At 40.7% G+C, this 24,259-nt stretch overlaps 1 protein-coding gene across 1 annotated transcript in view; it reads left to right on the top strand.

Annotated features, from left to right (window-relative positions):
- The window catches only part of PLCH1 (phospholipase C eta 1), a 263,641-nt gene that overhangs the window by 182,112 nt on the left and 57,270 nt on the right, over positions 1-24,259 (top strand). The window contains exons 9-12 of the mRNA XM_044290631.1: positions 425-545; positions 4,655-4,826; positions 11,482-11,589; positions 15,264-15,425. Of these exons, the coding sequence (XP_044146566.1) occupies positions 425-545; positions 4,655-4,826; positions 11,482-11,589; positions 15,264-15,425 (563 nt within the window). The remainder of the gene's footprint in view (positions 1-424; positions 546-4,654; positions 4,827-11,481; positions 11,590-15,263; positions 15,426-24,259) is intronic.

Genomic DNA, 24,259 nt, shown 5'->3' with positions numbered 1-24,259 from the left:
GCAGCATGCTGCGGTTTGCTTTCCGCTCTGGGATGCGGAGCAAGACTGCTCTGTCATGACCCACAATGCAAGTCAATGGGGACGGACCCATTTTCACTGACACAATAAAAAACTGATCCGTCCCCCATTGACTTTCAGTAGAGCTCATGACTGATCAGTCTTGGCTATGTTACAGATAATACAACCGGATCCGTTTATAGTGGATGCAGATAGTTGTATTATCAGTAACGGAAGCGTTTTTGCTGAGCCCTGCCGGATCCAGCAAAAAACACTAGTGTGAAAGTAGCCTTAGTAAATCTGTCCCAATGTGCACCACAGCCTGTTTTGTGTCAAAGTATTGCTCTCACAGCTGAACTGGTATTAATGTGCTTGTTTCTTCTTCTAACGCCTCCCTGCTCTCCTTTTTTTTTTTTTTTTTCAACAGTTGACTGTTGGGATGGTCAAGACGGAGAGCCTGTTGTGCACCATGGATACACTCTTACCTCAAAAATCCCCTTTAAAGATGTGGTGGAGGCCATCAACAAGCATGCGTTTGTTAAAAATGAGTATGTTATTCTGCTCACTTTAATAAAGCCTAAATTCTCTTTCTTAAAGGGGTTGTTCAGGCTTTTAATATTGATGACCTATCCTAAGGATACGGTAGGTCATCAATATCAGATCGGCGGGGGTGCCGGGTGTCGAACCAGCAGTATGAGGAGATGAGGCGCGCAGTGTGCCCGTGACGTCTCTCTTCGTGTTCACCGCAGCTTTGCATAGACAGCAGCAGTGAGCAGAAAGAGAGAAGGGAGATGGCCCGTGCGCACTATGCGTGCCAACTCCTCGTACAGCTGATCGGTGGAGACGCCGGGTGTCGGACCCCCACCGATCTGATATTGATCATTAACCGCCTCCGGACCGCATAGCGCAGGATTGCGGTCTGGAGGCGGTCGATTCATTCCTCCTTGACGCGCCGGCGCGTCATCTCGCGAGACACGAGGTTTCCTGTGAACGCGTGCACACAGGAGAGCGCGTTCACAGGATCGGGAGGTAAACGAGTGCATCTACAGCCTGACAGCGGCGATCATTCGCTGGCAGGCTGTAGATGCGTTTTTTTTTGTGGTTTTTTTTAACCCTTGAAAGGTATATCAGACTCTGTTTTCTTAACAGCGTCTGATATACCTGCTACCTGGTCCTCTGGTGGTCCCTTTTGCTTGGATCGACCCCCAGAGGGGACAGGCAGCTCTGTAAGTAGCACCAAACACCACTACACTACACCCCCCTGTCACTTATTAACCCCTGATCACCCCATATAGACTCCCTGATCACCCCCCTGTAAGGCTCTATTCAGACGTCCGTATGTGTTTTGCGGATCCGCACACTTGCGTTCAGTCCGCCCCACCGCAGTGACAGAATTTTTTTTTTTAGTTAGCGGAAATTGTTTTTTTTTTCTTTTTTGTTTTCTCTTACAAAGTCTCATATTCCACTAACTTGTGACAAAAAATAAAATCTCACATGAACTCACCATACCCCTCACGGAATACAAATGCGTAATAGACATTTATATTCCAGACTTCTTCTCACGCTTTAGGGCCCCTAAAATGCCAGGGCAGTATAAATACCCCACATGTGACCCCATTTTGGAAAGAAGGCACCCCAAGGTATTCCGTGAGGGGCCCTAAAGCGTGAGAAGAAGTCTGGAATCCAAATGCCTAAAAATGCCCTCCTAAAAGGTACTCATTGGAATTTGGGCTCCTTTGTGCACCTAGGCTGCAAAAAAGTGTCACACATGTGGTATCGCCGTACTCAGAAGTAGGGCAATGTGTTTTAGGGTGTATTTTTACATATACCCATCCTGGGTGAGAGAAATATCTCTGTCAAATGACAACTTTGTATAAAAAAAATGGGAAAAGTTGTCTTTTAAAGAGATATTTCTCTCACCCAGCATGGGTATATGTAAAAACACACCCCAAAACACATTGCCCTACTTATTCTAAGTACGGCGATACCACATGTGTGACACTTTTTTGCAGCCTATGTGCACAAAGGAGCCCAAATTCTAAAGAGTATCTTTACGATTTCACAGGGCATTTTTTACGCATTTGGATTCCAAACTACTTCTCACGCTTTAGGTCCCCTAAATTGCCAGGGCAGTATAACTACCCCACAAGTGACCCCATTTTGGAAGAGAAGACACCCCAAGGTATTCCGTGAGGGGTATGGTGAGTTCATGTAAAATTACATTTTTTGTCACAAGTTAGTGGAATATGAGACTTTGTAAGAAAAAAAAGAAAAAATTAAAAAATCATTTTCCGCTTGTGAGAAAAAATAAAAACTTCCATGAACTCACTATGCCCATCAGCGAATACCTTAGGGTGTCTACTTTCTGAAATGGGGTAATTTGTGGGGTGTTTCTACTGTCTGGGCATTGTAGAACCTCAGGAAACATGACAGGTGCTCAGAAAGTCAGAGCTGCTTCAAAATGCGGAAATTCACATTTTTGTACCATAGTTTGTAAACGCTATAACTTTTACCCAAACTAATAAATATACACTTATTGCATTTTTTTTTGTCAAAGACATGTAGAACAATACATTTAGAGAAAAATTTATATAGAAATGTAGTTTTATTTGAAAAACTTTACAACCGAAAGTGAAAAATATCATTTTTTTGCAAAAATTTCGGTAAATTTCGATTAATATCAAAAAAAGGAAAAATGTCAGCAGCAATGAAATACCACCAAATGAAAGCTCTATTAGTGAGAAGAAAAGGAGGTAAAATTCATTTGGGTGGTAAGTTGTATGACCGAGCAATAAACGGTGAAAGTAGTGTAGTGCAGAATTGTAAAAAGTGGTCTGGTCATTAAGGGGGTTTAAGCTAGGGGAGCTGAGGTGGTTAATATTAATAACCTGGACAGCCCCTTCAAAGAAAGCCTTTCTCCAGTGCCAAAAATCGTTTCAGAGAAATTGTATATCCAAGGTACCACTTGGAACTGAACCTGAGTTCGGGAAATGCTTTTTTACAGTACAAATTAATTTATTAAGTTATTACCTGAAGTCTCGCGAGACTTTGCGAAGCAATAACTTCGGCTCATCGGGGCCAATACATTCTAATACTGTATGAAGCGCCTGCTTTTAGATTAGCGAAGCAGGCACGGTTAGGAGCCCACTCAGGCAGATTCAGCACAGATCTGAGTTCATATTTCAGTTCTCTTGGAAAAGATGTCGTGTGAACATACCCATGTATACAAAGAGTAATGGCATAGATTAGTTTTAAGAAGACAAGAAGTTGCAGACTTGAAATCAGATCTGAATAATTGGTTGACTCGAAAAGGAAAATTTGGAGAAAATAAGGTTATAGAACTCTTCGACAAATGCCATTTATCATTTTGGGAAAGTTAATACAAGACACTTACTAATGTTTTATGATTGTCCATATTGCCTCTGGTTTGATTCATTTTTCCATCACATTATACCCCTCTCTTTTTCAGGGGTTACAACCAATCCAGCAGCGGTGGTCGTGCTTGCACACTACAGGAAATAAGTGCCAGCCTATGCACGCTCCCCTGTTCCCGGCCACCAGAGGCAGGCACTTTTTCCTATAGTGTGCAAGCGTGACCACTGCTGATGTATTGCAGGGTGGTCATAACCATGGAAACGAGCAGTGTATAATGTGATGGAAAAAGGAATCAAGCCAGCAACGGAAGCAATAAGAACAATCACAATACATTAGCCTTGTATTAACTTTGTCTGCATGATAAATGCCATTTGCTGAAGTTGGGCAATCTCTTTAAGGGCTCTTTCACACTTGCGTTCTTTTCTTCCGGCATAGAGTTCCGTTGTCGGGGCTCTATGCCGGAAGAATCCTGATCAGGATTATCCCCATGCATTCTGAATGGAGAGAAATCCGTTCAGGATGCATCAGGATGTCTTCAGTTCAGGACCGGAACGTTTTTTGGCCGGAGAAAATACCGCAGCATGCTGCGCTTTTTGCTCCGGCCGAAAATCCTGAACACTTGCCGCAAGGCCAGATCCGGAATTAATGCCCATTGAAAGGCATTGATCCGGATCCGGCCTTAAGCTAAACGTCGTTTCGGCGCATTGCCGGATCCGACGTTTAGCTTTTTCTGAATGGTTACCATGGCTGCCGGGACGCTAAAGTCCTGGCAGCCATATTAAAGTGTAGTGGGGAGCAGTATACTTACCATCCGTGCGGCTCCCGGGGCGCTTCAGAGTGACGTCAGGGTGCCCCACGTGCATGGATGACGTGATTGCATGGCACTTCATCCATGCGCATGGGGCGCTCTGATGTCATTCTGGAGTGCCCCGGGAGCCGCACGGACTGTAAGTATACCGCTCCCCACTACTACTATGGCAACCAGGACTTTAATAGCGTCCTGGCTGCCATAGTAACACTGAACGCATTTTGAAGACGGATCCGTCTTCAAATGCTTTCAGTTCACTTGCGTTTTTCCGGATCCGGCGTGTAATTCCGGCAAGTGGAGTACACGCCGGATCCGGACAACGCAAGTGTGAAAGAGGCCTAAGATTGGTACATTTTTACATACTTGTTGAATGCATTTTATAAAAAGGTTGAAGAGCATGTGACTATATTTTGTGCATTTTAGTGGTGGTAAATTGTATCTGTGCTGGTTATGTGAATTCATTTTTTATTGTAGGTATCCTGTAATTCTGTCTATTGAAAACCACTGTAACATTCAACAGCAAAGGAAAATTGCTCAGTACCTAAAAGAAATACTTGGAGACAAAATTGACTTATCTTCAATTCCACTTGGAGAAAACAAACAACTTCCCAGCCCCCAGAATTTAAAGGGCAAAATACTTGTGAAGGTAAACCAGACTGGTCTTCATTATTTTTCAAATTGATATTTCCAAGAACAATAGTCGAACAGTTTAAAGAGTTTTTTGACGGGAGTGTTAGGCTACTTTCACACGAGCGTTTTTGCTGGATCCTGCAGGGTTCAGCAAAAACGCTTCCGTTACTGATAATACAACCATCTGCATCCGTTATGAACGGAGCCGGTTGTATGAGCTTTAACGTGGCCAAGACGGATCTGTCATGAACTCTATTGAAAATCAATGGGGGACGGATCTGTTTTCTATTGTAGCAGATTGTGTCAGAGAAAACTGATCCGTCCCCATTGACTTGCATTGGGGGTCATGCCGGATCGGTCTTGCTCCGCATCCCAGGACGAAAAGCAAAATACACCTTGTTGCGGTTTGTCTCCGGTATAGGAATGCAACTAAACAGAACAGAATGCATTTTGGAGCATTTCGTTCAGCTCCGTTTTGTCCCCGTTGACAATGAATGGGGACAAAACTGAAGTGTTTTTTTTCCCCGGTATTGAGCCTCTATGACGCAACTCAATACCCGAAAATTTAAACGCTAGTGTGAAAGTACCCTAACATAGTTAATACGGTTGAAAAAATACATAAGTCCATCAAGTTCAACCATGGGATAGGTTGAATCCTAATGTTTCACTGTGACGAACCAAACCTCGCACCCCCGCCTTGTAAGTTCAGCATGGCACAATTTTCCTCAGTCACCCCCTGTCCACACAGGCACAGGGAGGCACAGTTGAGAGGGTGGCCCATCCGCCGACCTGCGTGGCACAACACTCATTCACATCCCTGACAGGCTGAGATAGCCCTTTTATTGCCCCAGTGAAACAGAGCCCTGCCAGCCTAGTAGAATGCCACCAGTCGCTCGTTGGATATAACCCTGTTCCATTAACAGGATTATATTGGGCCAGGAACTAGCCCTGGTAGCATGTAACGTTAAACTGAGACACGGACATGTGGATTGAAATAACAGTACAACCCAAGATTAAACTGTATATTTAATCGCCTTAAGGGCACACTAGACAACAACACTATATACACAAAGGATATATACAATGGTCAGAGATGAAAATACAGGTATTAGTACAATTATAATTAGCAGATAATGTGAAAAACTGTTACCGGGTAGATGTGTAGGCCTTGGTGCTGCAGTGATTAGTGATGAGCGGTAGGGGCATTATTCGAATTTGCGATATTTCGCGAATATTTGGTAGAATTTTCATCATATATTCGCCATTGGGAGGCTTCAAGCAGGATGTTCTCGAACGGAAGTAGCCACTGAGGTTAGAGTGTCACAGATTGTCATCACCAGGTTGCAACAGAGATACAAAGAGACTGGAAGAGTCGCATAAAGGCTTTGAAGTGGACATTCTTTGGCCACATCCCACACTGATGACCGCTTCATTGTGAAGAATGGTCTGTGGAACTGGATGATGAATGTCACACAAATCCAAGCACATTTAAGGGAGGTGAGAGGCACCTTTGTGTCACGTCAGACCATTCAAAACCATTTACATCAGCATGGTCTGCATGCTAGACGACCTGCAAGACTACCTGACTACACCACCAGGCACAGGCGTTATCGTTTTGTATGGGCCAGGGAGCATCTACGCTGGACGAGGGACCAGGGGGCCTCAGTGCTGTTTACTGATGAAAGTCGTTGACGCTGAGCAGAAATGATGGCCACCAATGATGTTAGAGACGTCAAGGAGAGCGCTATGCAACAGCCAGTGTTATCACCAGATGAGCCTTTGGTGGTGTTACAGTGTGTAGGTGTGTCTAGTCAATATAGAACTTTGTGATTGGTACAGTGACAAGCTCAGTCATTGTGCCTCTGCATGAACAACATAGGCCTAATTTCATCTTCATGGATGACAATGCGCCAGCTCATCAAAGTTACATCAGGTAGGGAACGGCTGCTGGAGACGGGGGTACCTCAAATGGAGTGGTCTGAACTTTATCCAGACATGAATCCCATGGAAAACCTATGGGTTCAGCTGAGTCGCCATGTAGAGGCTCATAACTCTGTACCCCAGAACCTCAATTACCTTAGGTCCGCCCTTCAAGAAGAGTGGGGTGCCTTGCCTCAGCAGACAATAAGTCGATTTGTGAACAGCATGACACGCCGTTGTCAAGCTGTAATTGAAATTTTTTTTTTTGTGGCCATATACCTACCACTGTTGGCTTATATTTCAATAAATTGTCTGAGATGAGAAAATCACCATTGCTTGATTCTACATAAATTACCTTATCATGATTATAATATCACTTTAGCATGAACTTTTTACGTTTTCCATAAATTTAATCCGAAAGCCAAATATATAGATTTAGAAAAAAGCTGCAGTAAAAAAAAGTCAAAAGTAAATGGAACCTCAAGTAGAAAACATTAACTCCGCAGCACTTTACTGTAGCTTTTTGGTGCAAAAAATGGTGTTTATTCACCCATAATTCATACAATGTTTCAATCCACTCCAGGATCTTTCTCAAGTACTTGAGAAACATCCAGTAGTGTATTGAAACGTTATAAACTTACGGGGGAATAAACAATACTGTTCTCTTGCACCAAACGAGCTGGAGTGCTACAAACTTCATGTTTTATGTGTGTGTGTGTGTGTATACGTATGTGTGTGTATATATATATATATATATATATATATACACACACATAAGTTCCCTTGAAATCTGAGAAAAAATATACTTAACATAACTTGGGTTCATAAAAGTTTACTAAGCTATGGTAACATAATAACATAGTTTATAAGGCTGAAAAAATCTGTCCATCCAGTTCAGCCTGTTATCCTGCAAGTTGATCCAGAGGAAGGCAAAAAAACAACTGTGAGGTAGAAGACAATTTTCCCCACTTTAGGGGGAAAAAATTCCTTCCCGACTCCAATCAGGCAATCAGAATAACTCCCTGGATCATCGACCCCTCTCTAGTAGCTTTAGCCTGTAATATTATTACACTCCAGAAATACATCCAGGCCTCTATTGAACTCTTTTAGTGAACTCACCATCACCACCTCCTCAGGCAGAGAGTTCCATAGTCTCACTGCTCTTACCGTGAAGAATCCTCTGTTTGTGTACAAACCTTCTTTCCTCCAGACGCGGAGGATGTCCCCTAGTCACAGTCACGGGGATAAATAGATGATGGGAGAGACCTCTGTATTGACAGTCACAGACAGTAAGTAACAGTCACCAAAACTACAAACAAATGAGCAAGCTCCCCTATAACCAGTTCCCAACATGGCACCTGGCCGACACCTGTATGATACAAAGAGAGGTAGTGATAACAAGACACATCTTTTCCTGATGATGTCCTCAAAGGAGCTAAGCTCTTTGTTACTTAGCTAGAAGTTTTCTAACCTCCTGGCCCCTCCGAAGTTCTTGTGTGCTATACACATGTACAGTGACTTCATACTTCAGCAAATCCTGATATATATATATATATATATATATATATATATATGTGTATATATATATATATATAACACTCCCATATAATTCATCAATGAGTTCCTCTCCTGCCTATTGTGCTATGGCCCACGCTGGCTGCTGTAAAGCATATCTCTACAGATCACACTATTCAGCAGTCATCACCTTATCATCACAGACAGAATTAGAATGACCAATATCACCAAACAGTCTTTAAAATATATTTAGCAAACAAACTTCTCAAATAATCACAGCCCCTGCATTGTAGTCCCTGATACTGTATGTATACCTGTGGTTCTGTTTGATACTGTAGCTTGGTTCTGCTCAGAACCATTATCTTCTGTTAGCTGGGTTGTAGCACCGGACACAACCAGATGCCACATGAACATCATTGTATGGGATATTGCAGAGAAGGGCTGTTGTGATGTATGTAGAAAGTACTGCTGACACTTTGCTATGCTAAGTGGTGAGTGTCTCGGCGATGGGTGCCCTGCCCAGTTGTAGTATAAAATCCCCTAAAACCCCTTTAAGACAGTTGCACCAATACTTGCATGGAAACTCCACTATCTTAACCCCTTAAGGACTTAGGGTGTACCGGTACGCCCTGTTTCCCGAGTCCTTAAGTTTAAATTTACATTTCGGCGCGGCGGGGGATAATAGGAACAGGATGCCCACTAAAATCATTCAGCGGGCATCCTGTCACAACGCCGGTGTTTGTGGCTTTTACCTGTGGTTGCGGCGGTGATCCGGCGATGCCATCGGGTCCCCATGCGGCTGTGGCAGGGACCCGATGGCTCGGAAGGCAGCGCGATGTCTAAGGAGGGCATTGCGCATTGCCCCCTGGATCTCACAGGCCCCGGAAGCTGTATGAGTAATACACACAGTATTACTCATACAGCCAATGCATTCCAATACAGAAGTATTGGAATGCATTGTAATGGAATATACTCCCCAAAGTTCAAGTACCAAAGTGGGACAAAAAATAAAGTGAAAAAATAGTTTTCTCCCCAAAAAACTAAAAGTTTAAAGTAAAAATATACAAAAAACTTTATTTTCCCCAAATAAAGTAAAAAAAAAAAGGGGAAAAAAAAGTATACATATTTGGTATCGCCACGTTCGTATAGACTGGCTCTATAAAAATATCACATGACCTAACCCCTCAGATGAACACAATAAAAACTGTGCTAAATAAACCATTTTTTGTCACCTTACATCACAAAAAGTGTAATAGCAAGCGATCAAAAAGTCATATGCACCCCAAAATAGTGCCAATAAAACAGTCATCTCATCCCGCAAAAATCATACCCTACTCAAAGTAATTGCCCAAAAACTTAAAAAATGATGGCTCTCAGACGATGGAAACACTAAAACATTATTTTTTCTTTGCTTCAAAAATGAAATCATTGTGTAAAACTTACATAAATAAAAGAAAGTATACATATTAGGTATCGCAGCGTCCGTAATAACTTGCGCTAGAAAAATATCTCATGACCTATCCCTTCAGGTGAATACCGTAAAAAAATAAAAATAAAAACGGTGTAAAAAAATTAATTTTTTGTCACCTTACATCACAAAAAGTGTAATAGCAAGCGATCAAAAAGTCACACGCACCCCAAAATAGTGCCAATAAAACAGTCATCTTATCCTGCAAAAATCATCCCCTACCCAAGGTAATCGCCCAAAAACCGAAAAAATTATGGCTCTCAGACTATGGAAACACTAAAACATGATTCTTTTTTTTTTTGTTTCAAAAAATAAATCATTGTGTAAAACTTACATAAATAAAAAAAAGTATACATATTGGGTATCGCCGCATCCGTGACAACCTGGTCTATAAAAATATCACATGATCTAACCTGTCAGATGAATGTTGTAAATAACAATAAATTAAAACGGTGCCAAAACAGCTATTTCTTGTTGCCTTGCCTCACAAAAAGTGTAATTATAGAGCAACCAAAAATCATTTGTACCCTAAACTAGTGCCAACAAAACTGCCACCCTATCCCGTAGTTTCTAAAATGGGGTCACTTTTTTGGAGTTTCTAAAATGGGGGTGCATCAGGGGGGCTTCAAATGGGACATGGTGTCCAAAAAAAAAAAAACAGTCCAGCAAAATCTGCCTTCCAAAAACCGTATGGCATTCCTTTACTTCTGCGCCCTGCCGTGTGCCCGTACAGCGGTTTACGACCACATATGGGGTGTTTCTGTAAACTACAGAATCAGGGCCATAATTATTGAGTTTGGTTTGGCTGTTAACCCTTGCTTTGTAACTGGAAAAAAAATTATTAAAATGGACAATCTGCCAAAAAAGTGAAATTTTGAAGTTGTATCTCTATGTTCCATTAATTCTTGTGAAACACCTAAAGGGTTAACGACGTTTGTAAAATCAGTTTTGAATACCTTGAGGGGTGTAGTGTCTAGAATGGGGTCATTTTTGGGTGGTTTCTATTATGTAAGTCTTGCAAAGTGACTTCAGACCTGAACTGGTCCCTAAAAATTGGGTTTTTGAAAATTTCAAGATTTGCTTCTAAACTTCTAAGCCTTGTAACATCCCCAAAAAATAAAATATCATTCTCAAAATGATCCAAACATGAAGTAGACATATGGGGAATGTAAAGTAATGACTATTTTTGGAGGTATTACTGTGTATTAAAAAAGTAGAGAAATTGAAACTTGGAAATTTGCAATTTCTTTACAAATTTTTGGTAAATGTATTTTTTTATAAATAAAATTTTTTTTTTTTTAACTTCATTTTGCCAGTGTCATGAAGTACAATATGTGACGAAAAAAACTATCTCAGAATGGCCTGGATAAGTCAAAGCGTTTTAAAGTTATCAGCACTTAAAGTGACACTGGTCAGATTTGAAATTAAAAAATGGCCAAGTCCTTAAGGGGTTAAAAAATAATAATAAACAGAATAATTCAGGTTTTAATGTTAGACTGCAGAACAGCTGGAAGCTGCTGATAGAGGCTCTTTAAAATGTGTGTATGTAAACTGGCTATTACACCTCTACTCAAAAGGGAAGATGCTTTCTCTTTCACAGGATGTGGCATTTCCATATTTTTTTAAATTAAAAATAATATTTACATGCTAAATTCTAAATTTGTTCTACGTGGTCTACTGCTTATTCCCATCCGTATCCTGATATAACAATTTATTACTTTACCGTTTTCTATGTCTGTACATCAGTTACTATTATATATTTTATCAGGGGAAAAAGTTGCCGTATGACCTGGCTGAGGATGCTGAGGAGGGGGAGGTATCCGATGAGGACAGTGCGGATGAGATAGAAGAGGAATGCAAATTAAGTTATTGCTTTGTAAGTAAACTTATGCTTCAGTTCTGTGATATTAATTTAATATAGTGCTAAAATAAGCTACATGGCCCACCTAAATGTATCTGCATTTTTTATAAACAGCGGCACTCGTGTTCATGGCTGTGCCAGGAATTGTAATTCTGTCCCGTTCATAATATTTCTAGTAATAAATTGAAAAGAAAGCTTGAATTCAATTAGAACTTCAGATGATATGACACATACCTCACTGGGAATGTTTGTAAAAATGGATATATATACATATAAGCAAAAAACGGAACAGCACCTCCTGAGACTAATCGCAGGTGCAAGCTACCCGGCAATAATACAGCAAACAAATAAAGTAGCAGCACACCACTAAATGCACTAAGACTGAGTATACAGGTGAATATGTGAACAGGGTCAAATACATGACGCCAATATTATTATTATTATTATTATTTACTGCAAATGCAGTAAAGAAGCTATTAGCGCATATTATTGATCAAAAATATGTCGGGCCCACCTACCCGGCGACAAGGTTGCTTCTTATCAGGTGGGACCTACTCTAACATGGAGGGTCCAGCTCCATTTTCACTCTGATTTAAAAACACCAAGGGCTGGGGGATGGGCGAGGAGTGCTAAGTTCCAAAGAGCCCGACATATTTTTGATCAATAATATGCGCTAATAGCTTCTTTACTGCATTTGCAGTAAATAATAATAATAATAATAATAATATTGGCGTCATGTATTTGACCCTGTTCACATATTCACCTGTATACTCAGTCTTAGTGCATTTAGTGGTGTGCTGCTACTTTATTTGTTTGCTATATATATATATATATATATATATATATATATTTATTGCTGTTAATATTAACCCCTTTCTTTGGGCCCTATCCATTTAATGCTATATGACATACTTCTGTTTCTCGGCACTGGTAGGTAACGCAGAGCGTTGTTCATGTATGGTGTGGGGATGGCGCTGGCTCAGGAGCAGAGTCTACACCATCTGTAGTAGGAGGCGGCAGTAATACACCACTGGGGTTCCTGCAGTCCTATCCTGAGGTTAGGTCTTCAGTAAAAATAACTTGGACAACCCCTTTAATATAAGGCAGTTACTAATGTATTGTGACTGTCCATACTGCCTCCTTTGCTGAGTTGATTCATTTTTCCAGCGGTGGCCATGCGTGCACACTATAGTATGATTTTGGGGTACAATTCCTGCCACAGCCATATCCGGCCTACTACATGTTCGAGAACCCTGGTGGGACAAAAAAAAAGTTAAACAAAATGTTTTTAAAATAAAATAATTTTGAAAAATATAAAAAATACAGAACAAAAAAAAACTTTTAGCATTGAAAATGCTTTATGTCCAACAATAGAAACAGAAAAAAATAAATGTACAAATACACTAATTGGCAGTGTTGCATCCATAACAATCCAAACTATTAAATTATAACATCATTTGATCTGCATACTATCGTTAAAAAAAAAAAAAAAAACAATGCCAGACTTTTTTGTCTGGCATTGTTTTGTTTTTTTTAACGATAGTATGCAGATTAAATGATGTTATAATTTAATAGTTTGGATTGTTATGGATGCAACACTGCCAATTAGTGTATTTGTACATTTATTTTTTCTGTTTCTATTGTTGGACATAAAGCATTTTCAATGCTAAAAGTTTTTTTTCGTTCTGTATTTTTTATATTTTTCAAAATTATTTTATTTTAAAAACATTTTGTTTAACTTTTTTTTAGTCCCACCAGGGTTCTCGAACATGTAGTAGGCCGGATATGGCTGTGGCAGTGGGTCCGTAGCTGTCAGTCCCAGCCAGGCTCTTGCAGTAATCACACGGGCACAGCTTTTTTGTTCATTTAGTCACAATGATATACTGTACATGTATCAGTTTCAGGCTTAATTTTCATAATTTTGCTCTGTTTGCAGCACAGTGGTTTTCATGCTGCCAGGGCTTGCTGTTTGTCAGATTATACATGTAAAGTATTATAGTTCAGATGATTCCTCTCCCTCACACATACGGTATATTGCCTCTATTTAAAGCTTTAGAGTTGAGCTAACAGGCTTAGAAGATGACAGGATGACATCTAGTAGTAGTAGTAGGGATGGACGAATTTCATGTTATGAAATTCCTTTGCGCTTTCTTTGGTGGTAAAATCAAAACTGCGTTATGGATTCCTTTGCCATGGACTATAACGCAATTCTAGGATGGAATGCCTTTAGAGGCATTCCGTGATTCATTGTGTCATAATAGTAGTCTATGGTCTGCATAACTGATCCGTCTCATTTCCGTTATGGAGGAGAGGACTCCCCTGCATAACGGAAACGGGACGGATCCGTTATGCAGGCCATAGATTTCTATTAAGACGGAATGCCTCTAAAGGTATTCCATTATGCATTCCGTCATAGAATTGCGTTATGGTCCGTGGTAACAGAATACATAACGCAATTCAGATTTTACCACCGAACGAAGCGCAAACGAATAACAAAATTTGATATTCGCTTATCTCTAGAGATTACCATGCACACCAGGAGTACGGCCATGTGTCTGCATGTGAGACTGGCTTACAGAGGCATTTCAGCTATAGACCATTTTTCATATTCGAAAAACCTCTTTAAATAAACCATGATACAAAAGGATCTGTGCAGAAGAGTCAAAGGGCTATGTAAAAAAACTATAATAATAATATAAATATATATATATATATATATATATATATATATATATATAAATTCTGATATCGTTAATGAATTTTGCCTTTCATCTCTTTTTTCTCCGATTTGTAATTAGATTTTTCCATGCAATTGTGGCAAAATCCTGATGAAAATTCCTCTGTGAAAAATCTGCTATCTCTGGACATAGCCTAAATATTTTGGCTTCTACATGTACAACTAACATTTGATGTCATTTTTAGATTTGTAAATTTTCTGGTTGTTAAAGAATAGGTCTGAGGCAGTGGGCAGTGGGCAGGGTACATCAAAGGCAATCTACAGTAATTCCCAAACAATATGGTTGGCCAAATAAATACCCAGGAAGGGGTAGTGGTAACCAAGACATATTTGGGAAGAGCTAGGAGAACGGTGGACCAGCTAGTGAACAGTAACTCAAGGGTATACAGTTTTACACTTCTAGGCATACACATCAGTGGTATGCAGTGTTACCTGTGATGGGAGCTAGTGTCCTGCATCATGTGACATCTCTGACTCTATACCAACTATTGGTTGGCTTACTTTGAGACTTGATATTTTTACACCAGAATTGTGGTGCAATTTTGGTGCAAAATGGTGTATCTTAGGCTCCACCCCTTTTTACGCAAAGCTCCATTCCTTTCCCCTAAGCCCCTACTTGAACTAAGTATTCACATGAATTTTCTATGCAGTCTTGAACTGGATTATAGTGTTCTAAATCCTTTACTATTATCCTTTTCTGTAGCATCATGCCCTCAGGTGCCAAGCGCCACGGAGTATGAAGCATGTGGACATGCCTAGTCGCAGTGGTTATATTTGTGCAGTAAATTATAGTGGTGTGTTTGTTGCTTTAGATGAGTCAAATACTGAATTTGCTTTGATAGAGAAAATGCATTCAGTGCTGGGTTGTTGGCATAGCTGAATGCGTTTTATGAATTAGCCTAGAGCACTGAATGAAGCACATGTTAATGGGGTTTGTGCTAATCCTTTACAGAGCAATGGAACAACAGAACACCAAGTAGAATCTTTCATCAGAAAAAAACTGGAGTCTTTACTGAAGGAATCTCAGATCAGGGACAAGGAAGATCCGGACAGCTTCACTGTGAGAGCTTTACTTAAGGCAACCCATGAGGGCTTGAATGTTAATCTAAAACAGGTAATGAGCACAATAAATTTGTCCTTTTTTTAGGAAGACAGTGAGCTGAATTTGAGTGTTTCCTGCTGTTGCTTCCAGAAAATCTCAGTTTTGATGCACACAGCCTGCAAATCGGTGTAGACAGTGGTGATTCCAGTATACACAGCACAGAATTCTGGTTGTTTTAATACATGAAATTATACTTCAGGGAGCCAACTAACATACTTCTCAACACCGTAATTGGTAAATTTGGTGCAATTAAACCCTGCCCCAGAAAGACCTAAAAATCATCCAGGGACACCCACCTCATTATGCCATACTCATTATGAACTTTGAACTAAATGCTTGCATAGGGATAGGCCCATCATTTGAAGCTATGGTCCCCAAAGAAAATGGCACCCTATATGCCAGTGTTGGCAAACCATTTAGAGGCAGAGTGCCCAAACTGCAACCCAAAACACACTTATTTATGGCAAAGTGCCAACATGGCAATTTAACCTGACTACCAATACAGTATATCTTCCAAGTACTTTATCATTTAGCTATACTATCCTGCCTACATTCAGTGCGCTGCCTGTGCCGTTCATAGTGTGCCCTGTGCTGATGAATGGCAGGAAAAGTCTAAGGCATATTGGTACAACATAGACTTTTTCCATGGTGGAGGTGCCCACAGAGAGGACTCTGAGTGCTGCCTCTGGCACCCGTGCCATAGGTTCGGCACCACTGCTATATACTATTGCTATACTGTATGCTACACACTGTCCTCCGAAAAGTGAAGTGGTTGTCATGTCCTTGGCGAGTCATTCCACATTAGCATATAGCAAACCATTTTTTCAGGGGACATAGCTTCTATAGAAGGGGCACAGTGAGAAAATACAGTGTTACTCAGGGGACCAGTGGTATTTAGCTGGTATGCATATTTACCAATCTTCGTAATGATGATATATCCACTTTAACAGTGGTATTGGAGGCATGGGTGCAGCACAGCCAATTGGTATCCTCAACTCTCGGCAGCTGGACAGTTCTGCTACTACAAAATCTCTCCTGGTCATTGTGCGTCACACACTACACCAAGCGACTGCTGCTCGGCTCAGCTCAAGCTGGCTGGACTGGGCCACACGTCTCTTCACCATGCTTCTGTTGCTCTAGGGTGATTTTGCTCAAAAATGGCTCTTTGTGGGAACTATTTATCACCGCAACCCGACCTCACTGTGTGGTCGTGTCCTAACTTATCAAATTATACGGGGTCTCCAATTTTATTTGTAATGAATTCATATTCATCAGACAAGGTTAGAAATATTTATTTTATACTTAATGTACTTTTATTTTAAATTTAAACAGTTTTTAATATATAGGCTTGCTGTCGGTGAATTAAAATATTCACTGCTTACATCTAGCAACTGAACACCTGTCTTGATTATGTGTTCATCCAAAGCCTGCTTTGTTATATACTGTAGCCCAGACTTCCATAGGAGCACTATTTTAACTAAGCAACTGAGGAGGCCAGTACATTAAAGTAATTTTATATTAAAACTGCAGAGGGGGAGCATATCAATCTCCTGATGAAAGACATTGAGGAAAAGAAGGATATGGCAGGTTGCATTTCAAAATATCTGATGCTCTGTTCCCCAAGGAGATCATCTGTTTGGCAGCAGCTATTCACCTCGTGCCAATTGATGTACATGCTTTGCAATGCATTTTTTTCCTTTGGGAACGAGGTCGGGCAGTAAAAAGCTACCAAATATGCATTGCCCACTTTTAGTCTGTGTTTAGCCGCTATCATTGTTTGCAGGATCCATAGATTGTGTTCTGTATTTTAAAAATGTTAAGGTTGTATAAATCAATAGTATAATGGAAAACTATGTAAAAATAAGACGGGATGTCCAGCTTCCAAAAAAGACGTAGTTCTTCATTCCAATATCACACAGAAAAAAAAATCCAACATGGCAAGAAGGTCTACATGTTTCGGATGCTCTAATACTTATTGAAATGAAAGGAGTGGGGTAGCGTGGGGACGCTGAAAAAGGACCAACAGGGGGGCGCCAAAATCCCTAGTGTCTAGGTTAGTGGAGGTATATAACCAAAGATAGCGATTTTGTATTTGTTAGGTAAGATCTAACAAACAGTAAAAACCAAAACAAATAGTAAAAACAAAGGTAGGTTTGTACATAAAATCAAAGTATAAAATCAAAATTTTAGTGACTCACTTCACCCAGGAGGGTAATGTGGGATAAAGCTCAAGACACCCACACCACACCTCCTGCGCCTGGATCGCCAGTAGAGTCTTAGAAATGAACAGAGATCACTCTCGAGTCCTTGTTCTTTCTTTTATTCTTTATTCCAAAAGCCAGGGTTTGGGGGAGTGAGCAGCTCAACGCGTTTCGGGGCCTCTTAGTGGGTCCCCTTCATCAGGAGCATATACATTCAACATATAAAATGGGGTTTAAATAGCATGGGAAAACAGCCAAAAAGACCGTCAAAAACGGCTTTGAATTATGTCACTTCCGGTTTCTGCATGCGTTCCACTGTGGAACGCACCGGAAGTGGCGACCTCATAGTCTCAAAAAACATTAGTTTACTTGATCAGTAAAATCGGTAGCTATTATATACCTGTGGGGTTGGTGGGGGTAAAATACTCCCCACTTACGGGTGTGAAAGGGGTGTGTATCCCCCCTTCCCATAGTGCGCCCACGGTGGAACGCAAACCGGAACTTCCGGCATACTCCACCGTGGAGCGTCCCCGAATAAACCTCATCCATCTCCCATCCTTACAGGACCCAAACTTTCCATAAATGACATTTCAACACACTCAGTATCCACCACCCAATCAGAATTTTTTTTAGCTTTACCCTCCAATCTCTCCGAAAGCCCTTTTTTAGGGAAAATCTCACCAACACCAAACAAACACACCCCTCCGGCCAGACAGACAATCTCCAGCCTACAAGTCCTGAGCCCCTTTTTCACTCCAACAGGCCCCATCCCCTTCACACCCACCCTCAACCCCCAAAACCTCAAGATCACTCATTTTTTCAGTCCCGTTCCTCCGTCCCGAAAAAGGACAAAAAACGATTCAGGGGATGTAGAGGGGGAAGAACCAAACACTCCAAAAAAGAGAAAACTCAAACCGCTCACTACACCAATAAACAAAACCATAGACCCGATAACTCAGTTCCCATCACACTAGGAGAAAACTGCAAAGAATAATACACCACAAGACACCAAAGGAATATTCAACCTATCAAAATATGAACTCAAAACAGATGAACTTAGTGTGCTCAGTAAAGGACTTTCTTTTTGCCCCACAAACACCGCTGATCCCTTTGAACTATTCGTTGACATGAATCAATGGATACGAAAACTAACACTCAAAAGACATTTTGCCATCAAAGAAATCATCTCAGGAGAAAAAGAAAAACCCCCACCAGGAGTCGACACAAAAAACATTATTAACACCATTACCAGTGTCCAGCCCCCCCCACCACCCAAGATTTGGTATCATCTGCCCAAAACCAAGATCCAACAAATACCCCCATTCCATCAGGTCTAAAAAACAAGTCTTCTTTTTATCCACTACAAAGCAGAGGCCCCCATTTAGAGAGCTTTCTTAATATAGTTTTAGACGACTTAAAAAGCCTAAAAGAATCCAAAATCTACGATACTCCAAACAATCTCAATAATCGAGAAAAAAGAGCATTGACAGATCTCAAGAAAAACAAAAATATCGTAATAAAAAACGCTGACAAAGGAGGAGGGGTCGTAATTATGGATCTTTCCTATTATATACAGGAATCCATTAGAATCCTCTCTGATCAAACCTACTATAAAGTCCTCATAGATGACCCAACGGCCATGTTCAAAAAAACATTGATAGAACTTATAGACTCTGGTTATAACCAAAACATTCTAAACAAAAAAGAAAAAACATTCCTCACGCCCAATCATCCCACCACTGCTCGCTTCTACTTCCTACCTAAAATCCATAAAACCCTCACCAACCCACCCGGTAGACCAATCATTTCCGGCATAAACTCACTTACATCTAACCTCTCAGCGTATGTCGACACATTCCTACAAAAATATGTACAGAAACTCCCCTCCTACCTAAGGGATTCCGCAGACCTCATAAACACCCTCAACAATATAGTTTGGAAGGATCACTACATTTGGGTCACACTTGACGTGGCATCTCTCTACAGTAACATCCGGCATGATTTAGGACTACGTGCAGTCAAACATTTCCTGGAACTGGATCAAGAAATGTCCTCCCCTCAGAAATAATTCATTCTAAACGCAATGCAATTTATTCTTGAACATAATTTTTTCACCTTTAGGGATACCTTTTACATCCAAACAAGGGGTACCGCTATGGGTACAAAATTCGCACCCTCATACGCAAATTTGTTCGTAGGACTCTTTGAAGAGTCCTTGGGTCTCCAATCCCATAAGGATGTGCATTTTTACCGCCGATATATTGATGACATTATCTTGATCTGGGGGGGTAGCACTGAGGACTTAATGCCTTTCATATCGATGCTAAATCAGAACGACTGGGGTCTCCAATTTACACACAAATCCGACTCCAAGAACTCAACATTTTTAGATTTACAGATCGAAATCATCAACAACAAGATCACCACCAGTACCCACTTTAAAAAAGTAGACGCCAACAGCTACCTAGAATACTCTAGCTGCCACCACACCAAATGGAAGAAAAATATACCGTACGGGCAAATGAAAAGAATACGGAGAAACTGTTCCAGTGAAAAGACCCTCAAAACACAACTAGGAATTCTTAAAGATCGTTTCCTGGAAAAAGGCTACCCCAAAAGTCTAATCAAAGAGTCAACCCAGAGGATCCTAAAAATAGACCAAAGAGAAGCGTTGAAACCACCACTTCCAAAAAATACCGACGAGAAAGGATACCAATGCAACCTCATCACCAGATATAACAGAGATCATCAAAACATCAGAAAGGTGGTTTCGAAGCATTGGAACATCCTGCTAAAAGATCCCATCCTCAAAAATATACTACCCCAACTACCGTCCATAACCTTTAGAAGGGCGCAGACCATCAAAAACATCATCGCCCCATCCTGCCCCAAACTCAAAGCCCCTACTAGGACAATCCTTCCAATGCCAATAAGAAAAGGGTGTTTTAAATGTAGCATCAAAAAATGCAAATGCTGTATAATGATTACACATGGGACTAAAACCATCGAAACAGGGGGTCCCTTGGGCCCTTGGACGATAAAACAGGATTTAGAGTGCGGAGCCAGAAACGTCATATATCTCCTAAAATGCCCTTGCGGTTTAAAATACGTCGGTAGGACCACACAAATCCTCAGAGAAAGAATGTGCGAGCACAGGTCCAACATCAAACGTAAAGTCCCGACACACAGCATATCACGACATTTCTCCGAGAGGCACGAGGGCTCCATAACCGGTCTCAGTCACACCCCTAGAAACCATCACCTCATCATATCAACAGCTATGCCGGAAGGAAATGTTCTGGATATTTACACTAAACACTCTATCCTCTTTCGGTTTGAATGAATGTCTAGAATATTCCAACTATTAAAAAGTATTTGCCACTTTTGGTACAATCTCATTATCACCTATACGCCCAGATTTTTTGCATATCAACAACATACTGTCTTATCATCCATCTCAATAGATTTATTATTTATTATTATTTTTTCATTTTTTGTGTCCATTTATCCAACACGTTTGACCTTATATCCTATGTATTATGTATGGGTGTATCTAACATATATACATATTTATATTTAATGAAAAATCTTTTATGTCTAATATGTGTATGTATGTATGTATATATATGCATATATATATATATTTTTTTTTTAATATATTTTTCCTATATATATTTTTGTCTGGTTGCATATATATACATATATATCTATTTATCTGGTTATAGATGAGATCTGGATGTTTATATTTATATTTCTATATGTATTTATTATCATTATCACCATTGTCGTTTTAATCAATTAATCATCATCTCTTTTATCAATCATTGCTAGATAGCTGTGGGTATCTGCTATAGTTCCCCTTGTACTATCGAGAACACTGCCCCCTTTTTAACAATTCCCCTTGTAGGAACGATGTAAATCACCTTTTTTAATCAGTACCAAATCCCAATCGCATGACAAGGATCCATTTAAATGACTCCACCCATACATATGACACCTTTATCCATGTCCTTAGGTGTAGTATATACCCATCACCAGGGACCCCGCCCCCCACTCTCCTTCCCTTACCTCTCTACCACTAAACTATTCACTCCCATCTTGAGGCGCATTGTCCGGTTCTGGTGCGTTCCACGTTGGAGCTCACCGGAAGCTAGGTATGCGTTCCACCGTGGTTACTGCACAAGAGAGACGCGGGCCCATAGGAGCACCCGGGACTTCCGGTGCCGGTGCGCTCCACGGTGGAGTATGCCGGAAGTTCTGGTTTGCGTTCCACCGTGGGCGCACTATGGGAAGGGGGGATACACACCCCTTTCACACCCGTAAGTGGGGAGTATTTTACCCCCACCAACCCCACAGGTATATAATAGCTACCGATTTTACTCATCAAGTAAACTAATGTTTTTTGAGACTATGAGGTCGCCACTTCCAGTGCGTTCCACAGTGGAACGCATGCAGAAACCGGAAGTGACATAATTCAAAGCCGTTTTTGACGGTCTTTTTGGCTGTTTTCCCATGCTATTTAAACCCCATTTTATATGTTGAATGTATATGCTCCTGATGAAGGGGACCCACTAAGAGGCCCCGAAACGCGTTGAGCTGCTCACTCCCCCAAACCCTGGCTTTTGGAATAAAGAATAAAAGAAAGAACAAGGACTCGAGAGTGATCTCTGTTCATTTCTAAGACTCTACTGGCGATCCAGGCGCAGGAGGTGTGGTGTGGGTGTCTTGAGCTTTATCCCACATTACCCTCCTGGGTGAAGTGAGTCACTAAAATTTTGATTTTATACTTTGATTTTATGTACAAACCTACCTTTGTTTTTACTATTTGTTTTTGTTTTTACTGTTTGTTAGATCTTACCTAACAAATACAAAATCGCTATCTTTGGTTATATACCTCCACTAACCTAGACACTAGGGATTTTGGCGCCCCCCTGTTGGTCCTTTTTCAGCGTCCCCACGCTACCCCACTCCTTTCATTCCAATCACCCACCTTGAGGCTCAAGGTGGGTTGAGACCATTTGGCAGCCTGCCCTTACCCGTTCTAATATCTTCATTTCACAAAATAAAAAATTTATTTTTCCCCAACATTTTGAGAAAATCAAAGGATATTTATTCTGCCCCACCTTTGGCGCCCTGCGAAGTTACCCCTGGACCATCGTTCTGAAGGCCCAGTGACTAACCCTCTCTTTTTTTCCTCATCCTGTCTCTGACTAATACTTATTGTCATGAATAAGGATCAGTATTAGAGCATCCGAAACATGTAGACTTGCTTGCCATGTTGGATTTTTTATTCTGTGTGATATTGGAATAAAGAACTACGTCTTTTTTGGAAGCTGGACATCCCGTCTTATTTTTACATAGTTTTAACCCGGTGCCTTTTCCAAGCACAGTCCGTGCTTTCATTGCAAGACTGATCAGGTAAGCGCAGCCTATGGAACTTTTTACCTATAATGGAAAACTTTATGGTAGATTTTCTAACAAAAATTGCCTCTTTTTCCACTTATTAGACTCCTTGTCTCCTCCCTCCTGCATTTATTATTTACTTTCAATACACTTATAACATTCGAAAGAACACAGAAGTTTAGCTTCACTGAGCAATCCGGGCTCCTGCTCATAGAATTCTAAGGAGATAGGTGTGGAGGAGGAGGAGGGAGTAGCTGCATAGTGAGGGAGTAACACAGACTCACAGAGATACTGCTGCTGCTCACATGTCTCACCTCAGTGCTGTGTCCATGGCTACACTGCTCTTTATTCATGTGCCCTGTGTGCAGCTACTGCTTTTGTGTATGTGATGGATATATACACATACCTTAATTCACATCCCCTCCCATCCCTTGGTTGAACTTGATGGACTTATATATTTTTCATACAAACTATGTGGATATAGGGGAGCAGGATCTCCTCTTTTCTTTGTATGCTGTGTATGGGAGACATCATAGCAGCCCACTCTGGAACTGAACTTTGAGACAGCTGGCAGTTGGATATGGAGCCTGCAAATGAGGGAACACTAGTGAGAAATGCAGAATACAAATCATTTAATAACCAGATACAGGGATATCCTTCATGTACACACAAGATAGCTTATTCTGAAAATGTACTTAAAAGGATCAGTACGCTTTAGTAAGAGTGTAGGTTACTATTTTGGATTGTGTTCTTGCCTACTAAAAGTATGTTTAAAGATATTACTACTTTAACCCAATCCATTGTCAACTTGCAATCAAACAATCCATTTGGTAATAAGAGAAGATAATGGACATAAGGGGACATTTATTAAGGCCAGTGTTTTCTAGGCTGGTCTTAAGTTCCTCTGCACTGCGGCACAGGCCTCTACATAAGTTTGGAGCTTTCTCCAGCAGGCCGTGCAACAGACTTAAAGGGGTTGTCTCACTTCAGTGACATTTATCATGTAGAGAAAGTTAATACAAGGCGCTTCCTAATGTGGTGTTATTATCCATATTGCTTCCTTTGCTGGCTAGATTCATTTTTCCATTACATTATACACGGATCGTTTCCATGGTTACAGATCACCCTGTAATCTATCAGTGGTGGTCGTGCTTGTACAATATAGGTAAAAACACTAGTCTATGTGCGCTCCCATGGTCCCGGCCACCAGAAAGGTTGAAGCTTTTTCCTATAGTGTGCAAC

This window comes from Bufo gargarizans, chromosome 4, assembly GCF_014858855.1.
Source record: "Bufo gargarizans isolate SCDJY-AF-19 chromosome 4, ASM1485885v1, whole genome shotgun sequence".
Taxonomy (NCBI): Eukaryota; Metazoa; Chordata; class Amphibia; order Anura; family Bufonidae; genus Bufo; species Bufo gargarizans.
Note: the sequence above shows the minus strand (reverse complement) of the source record. Positions and strands in the feature narration are given on the sequence as shown.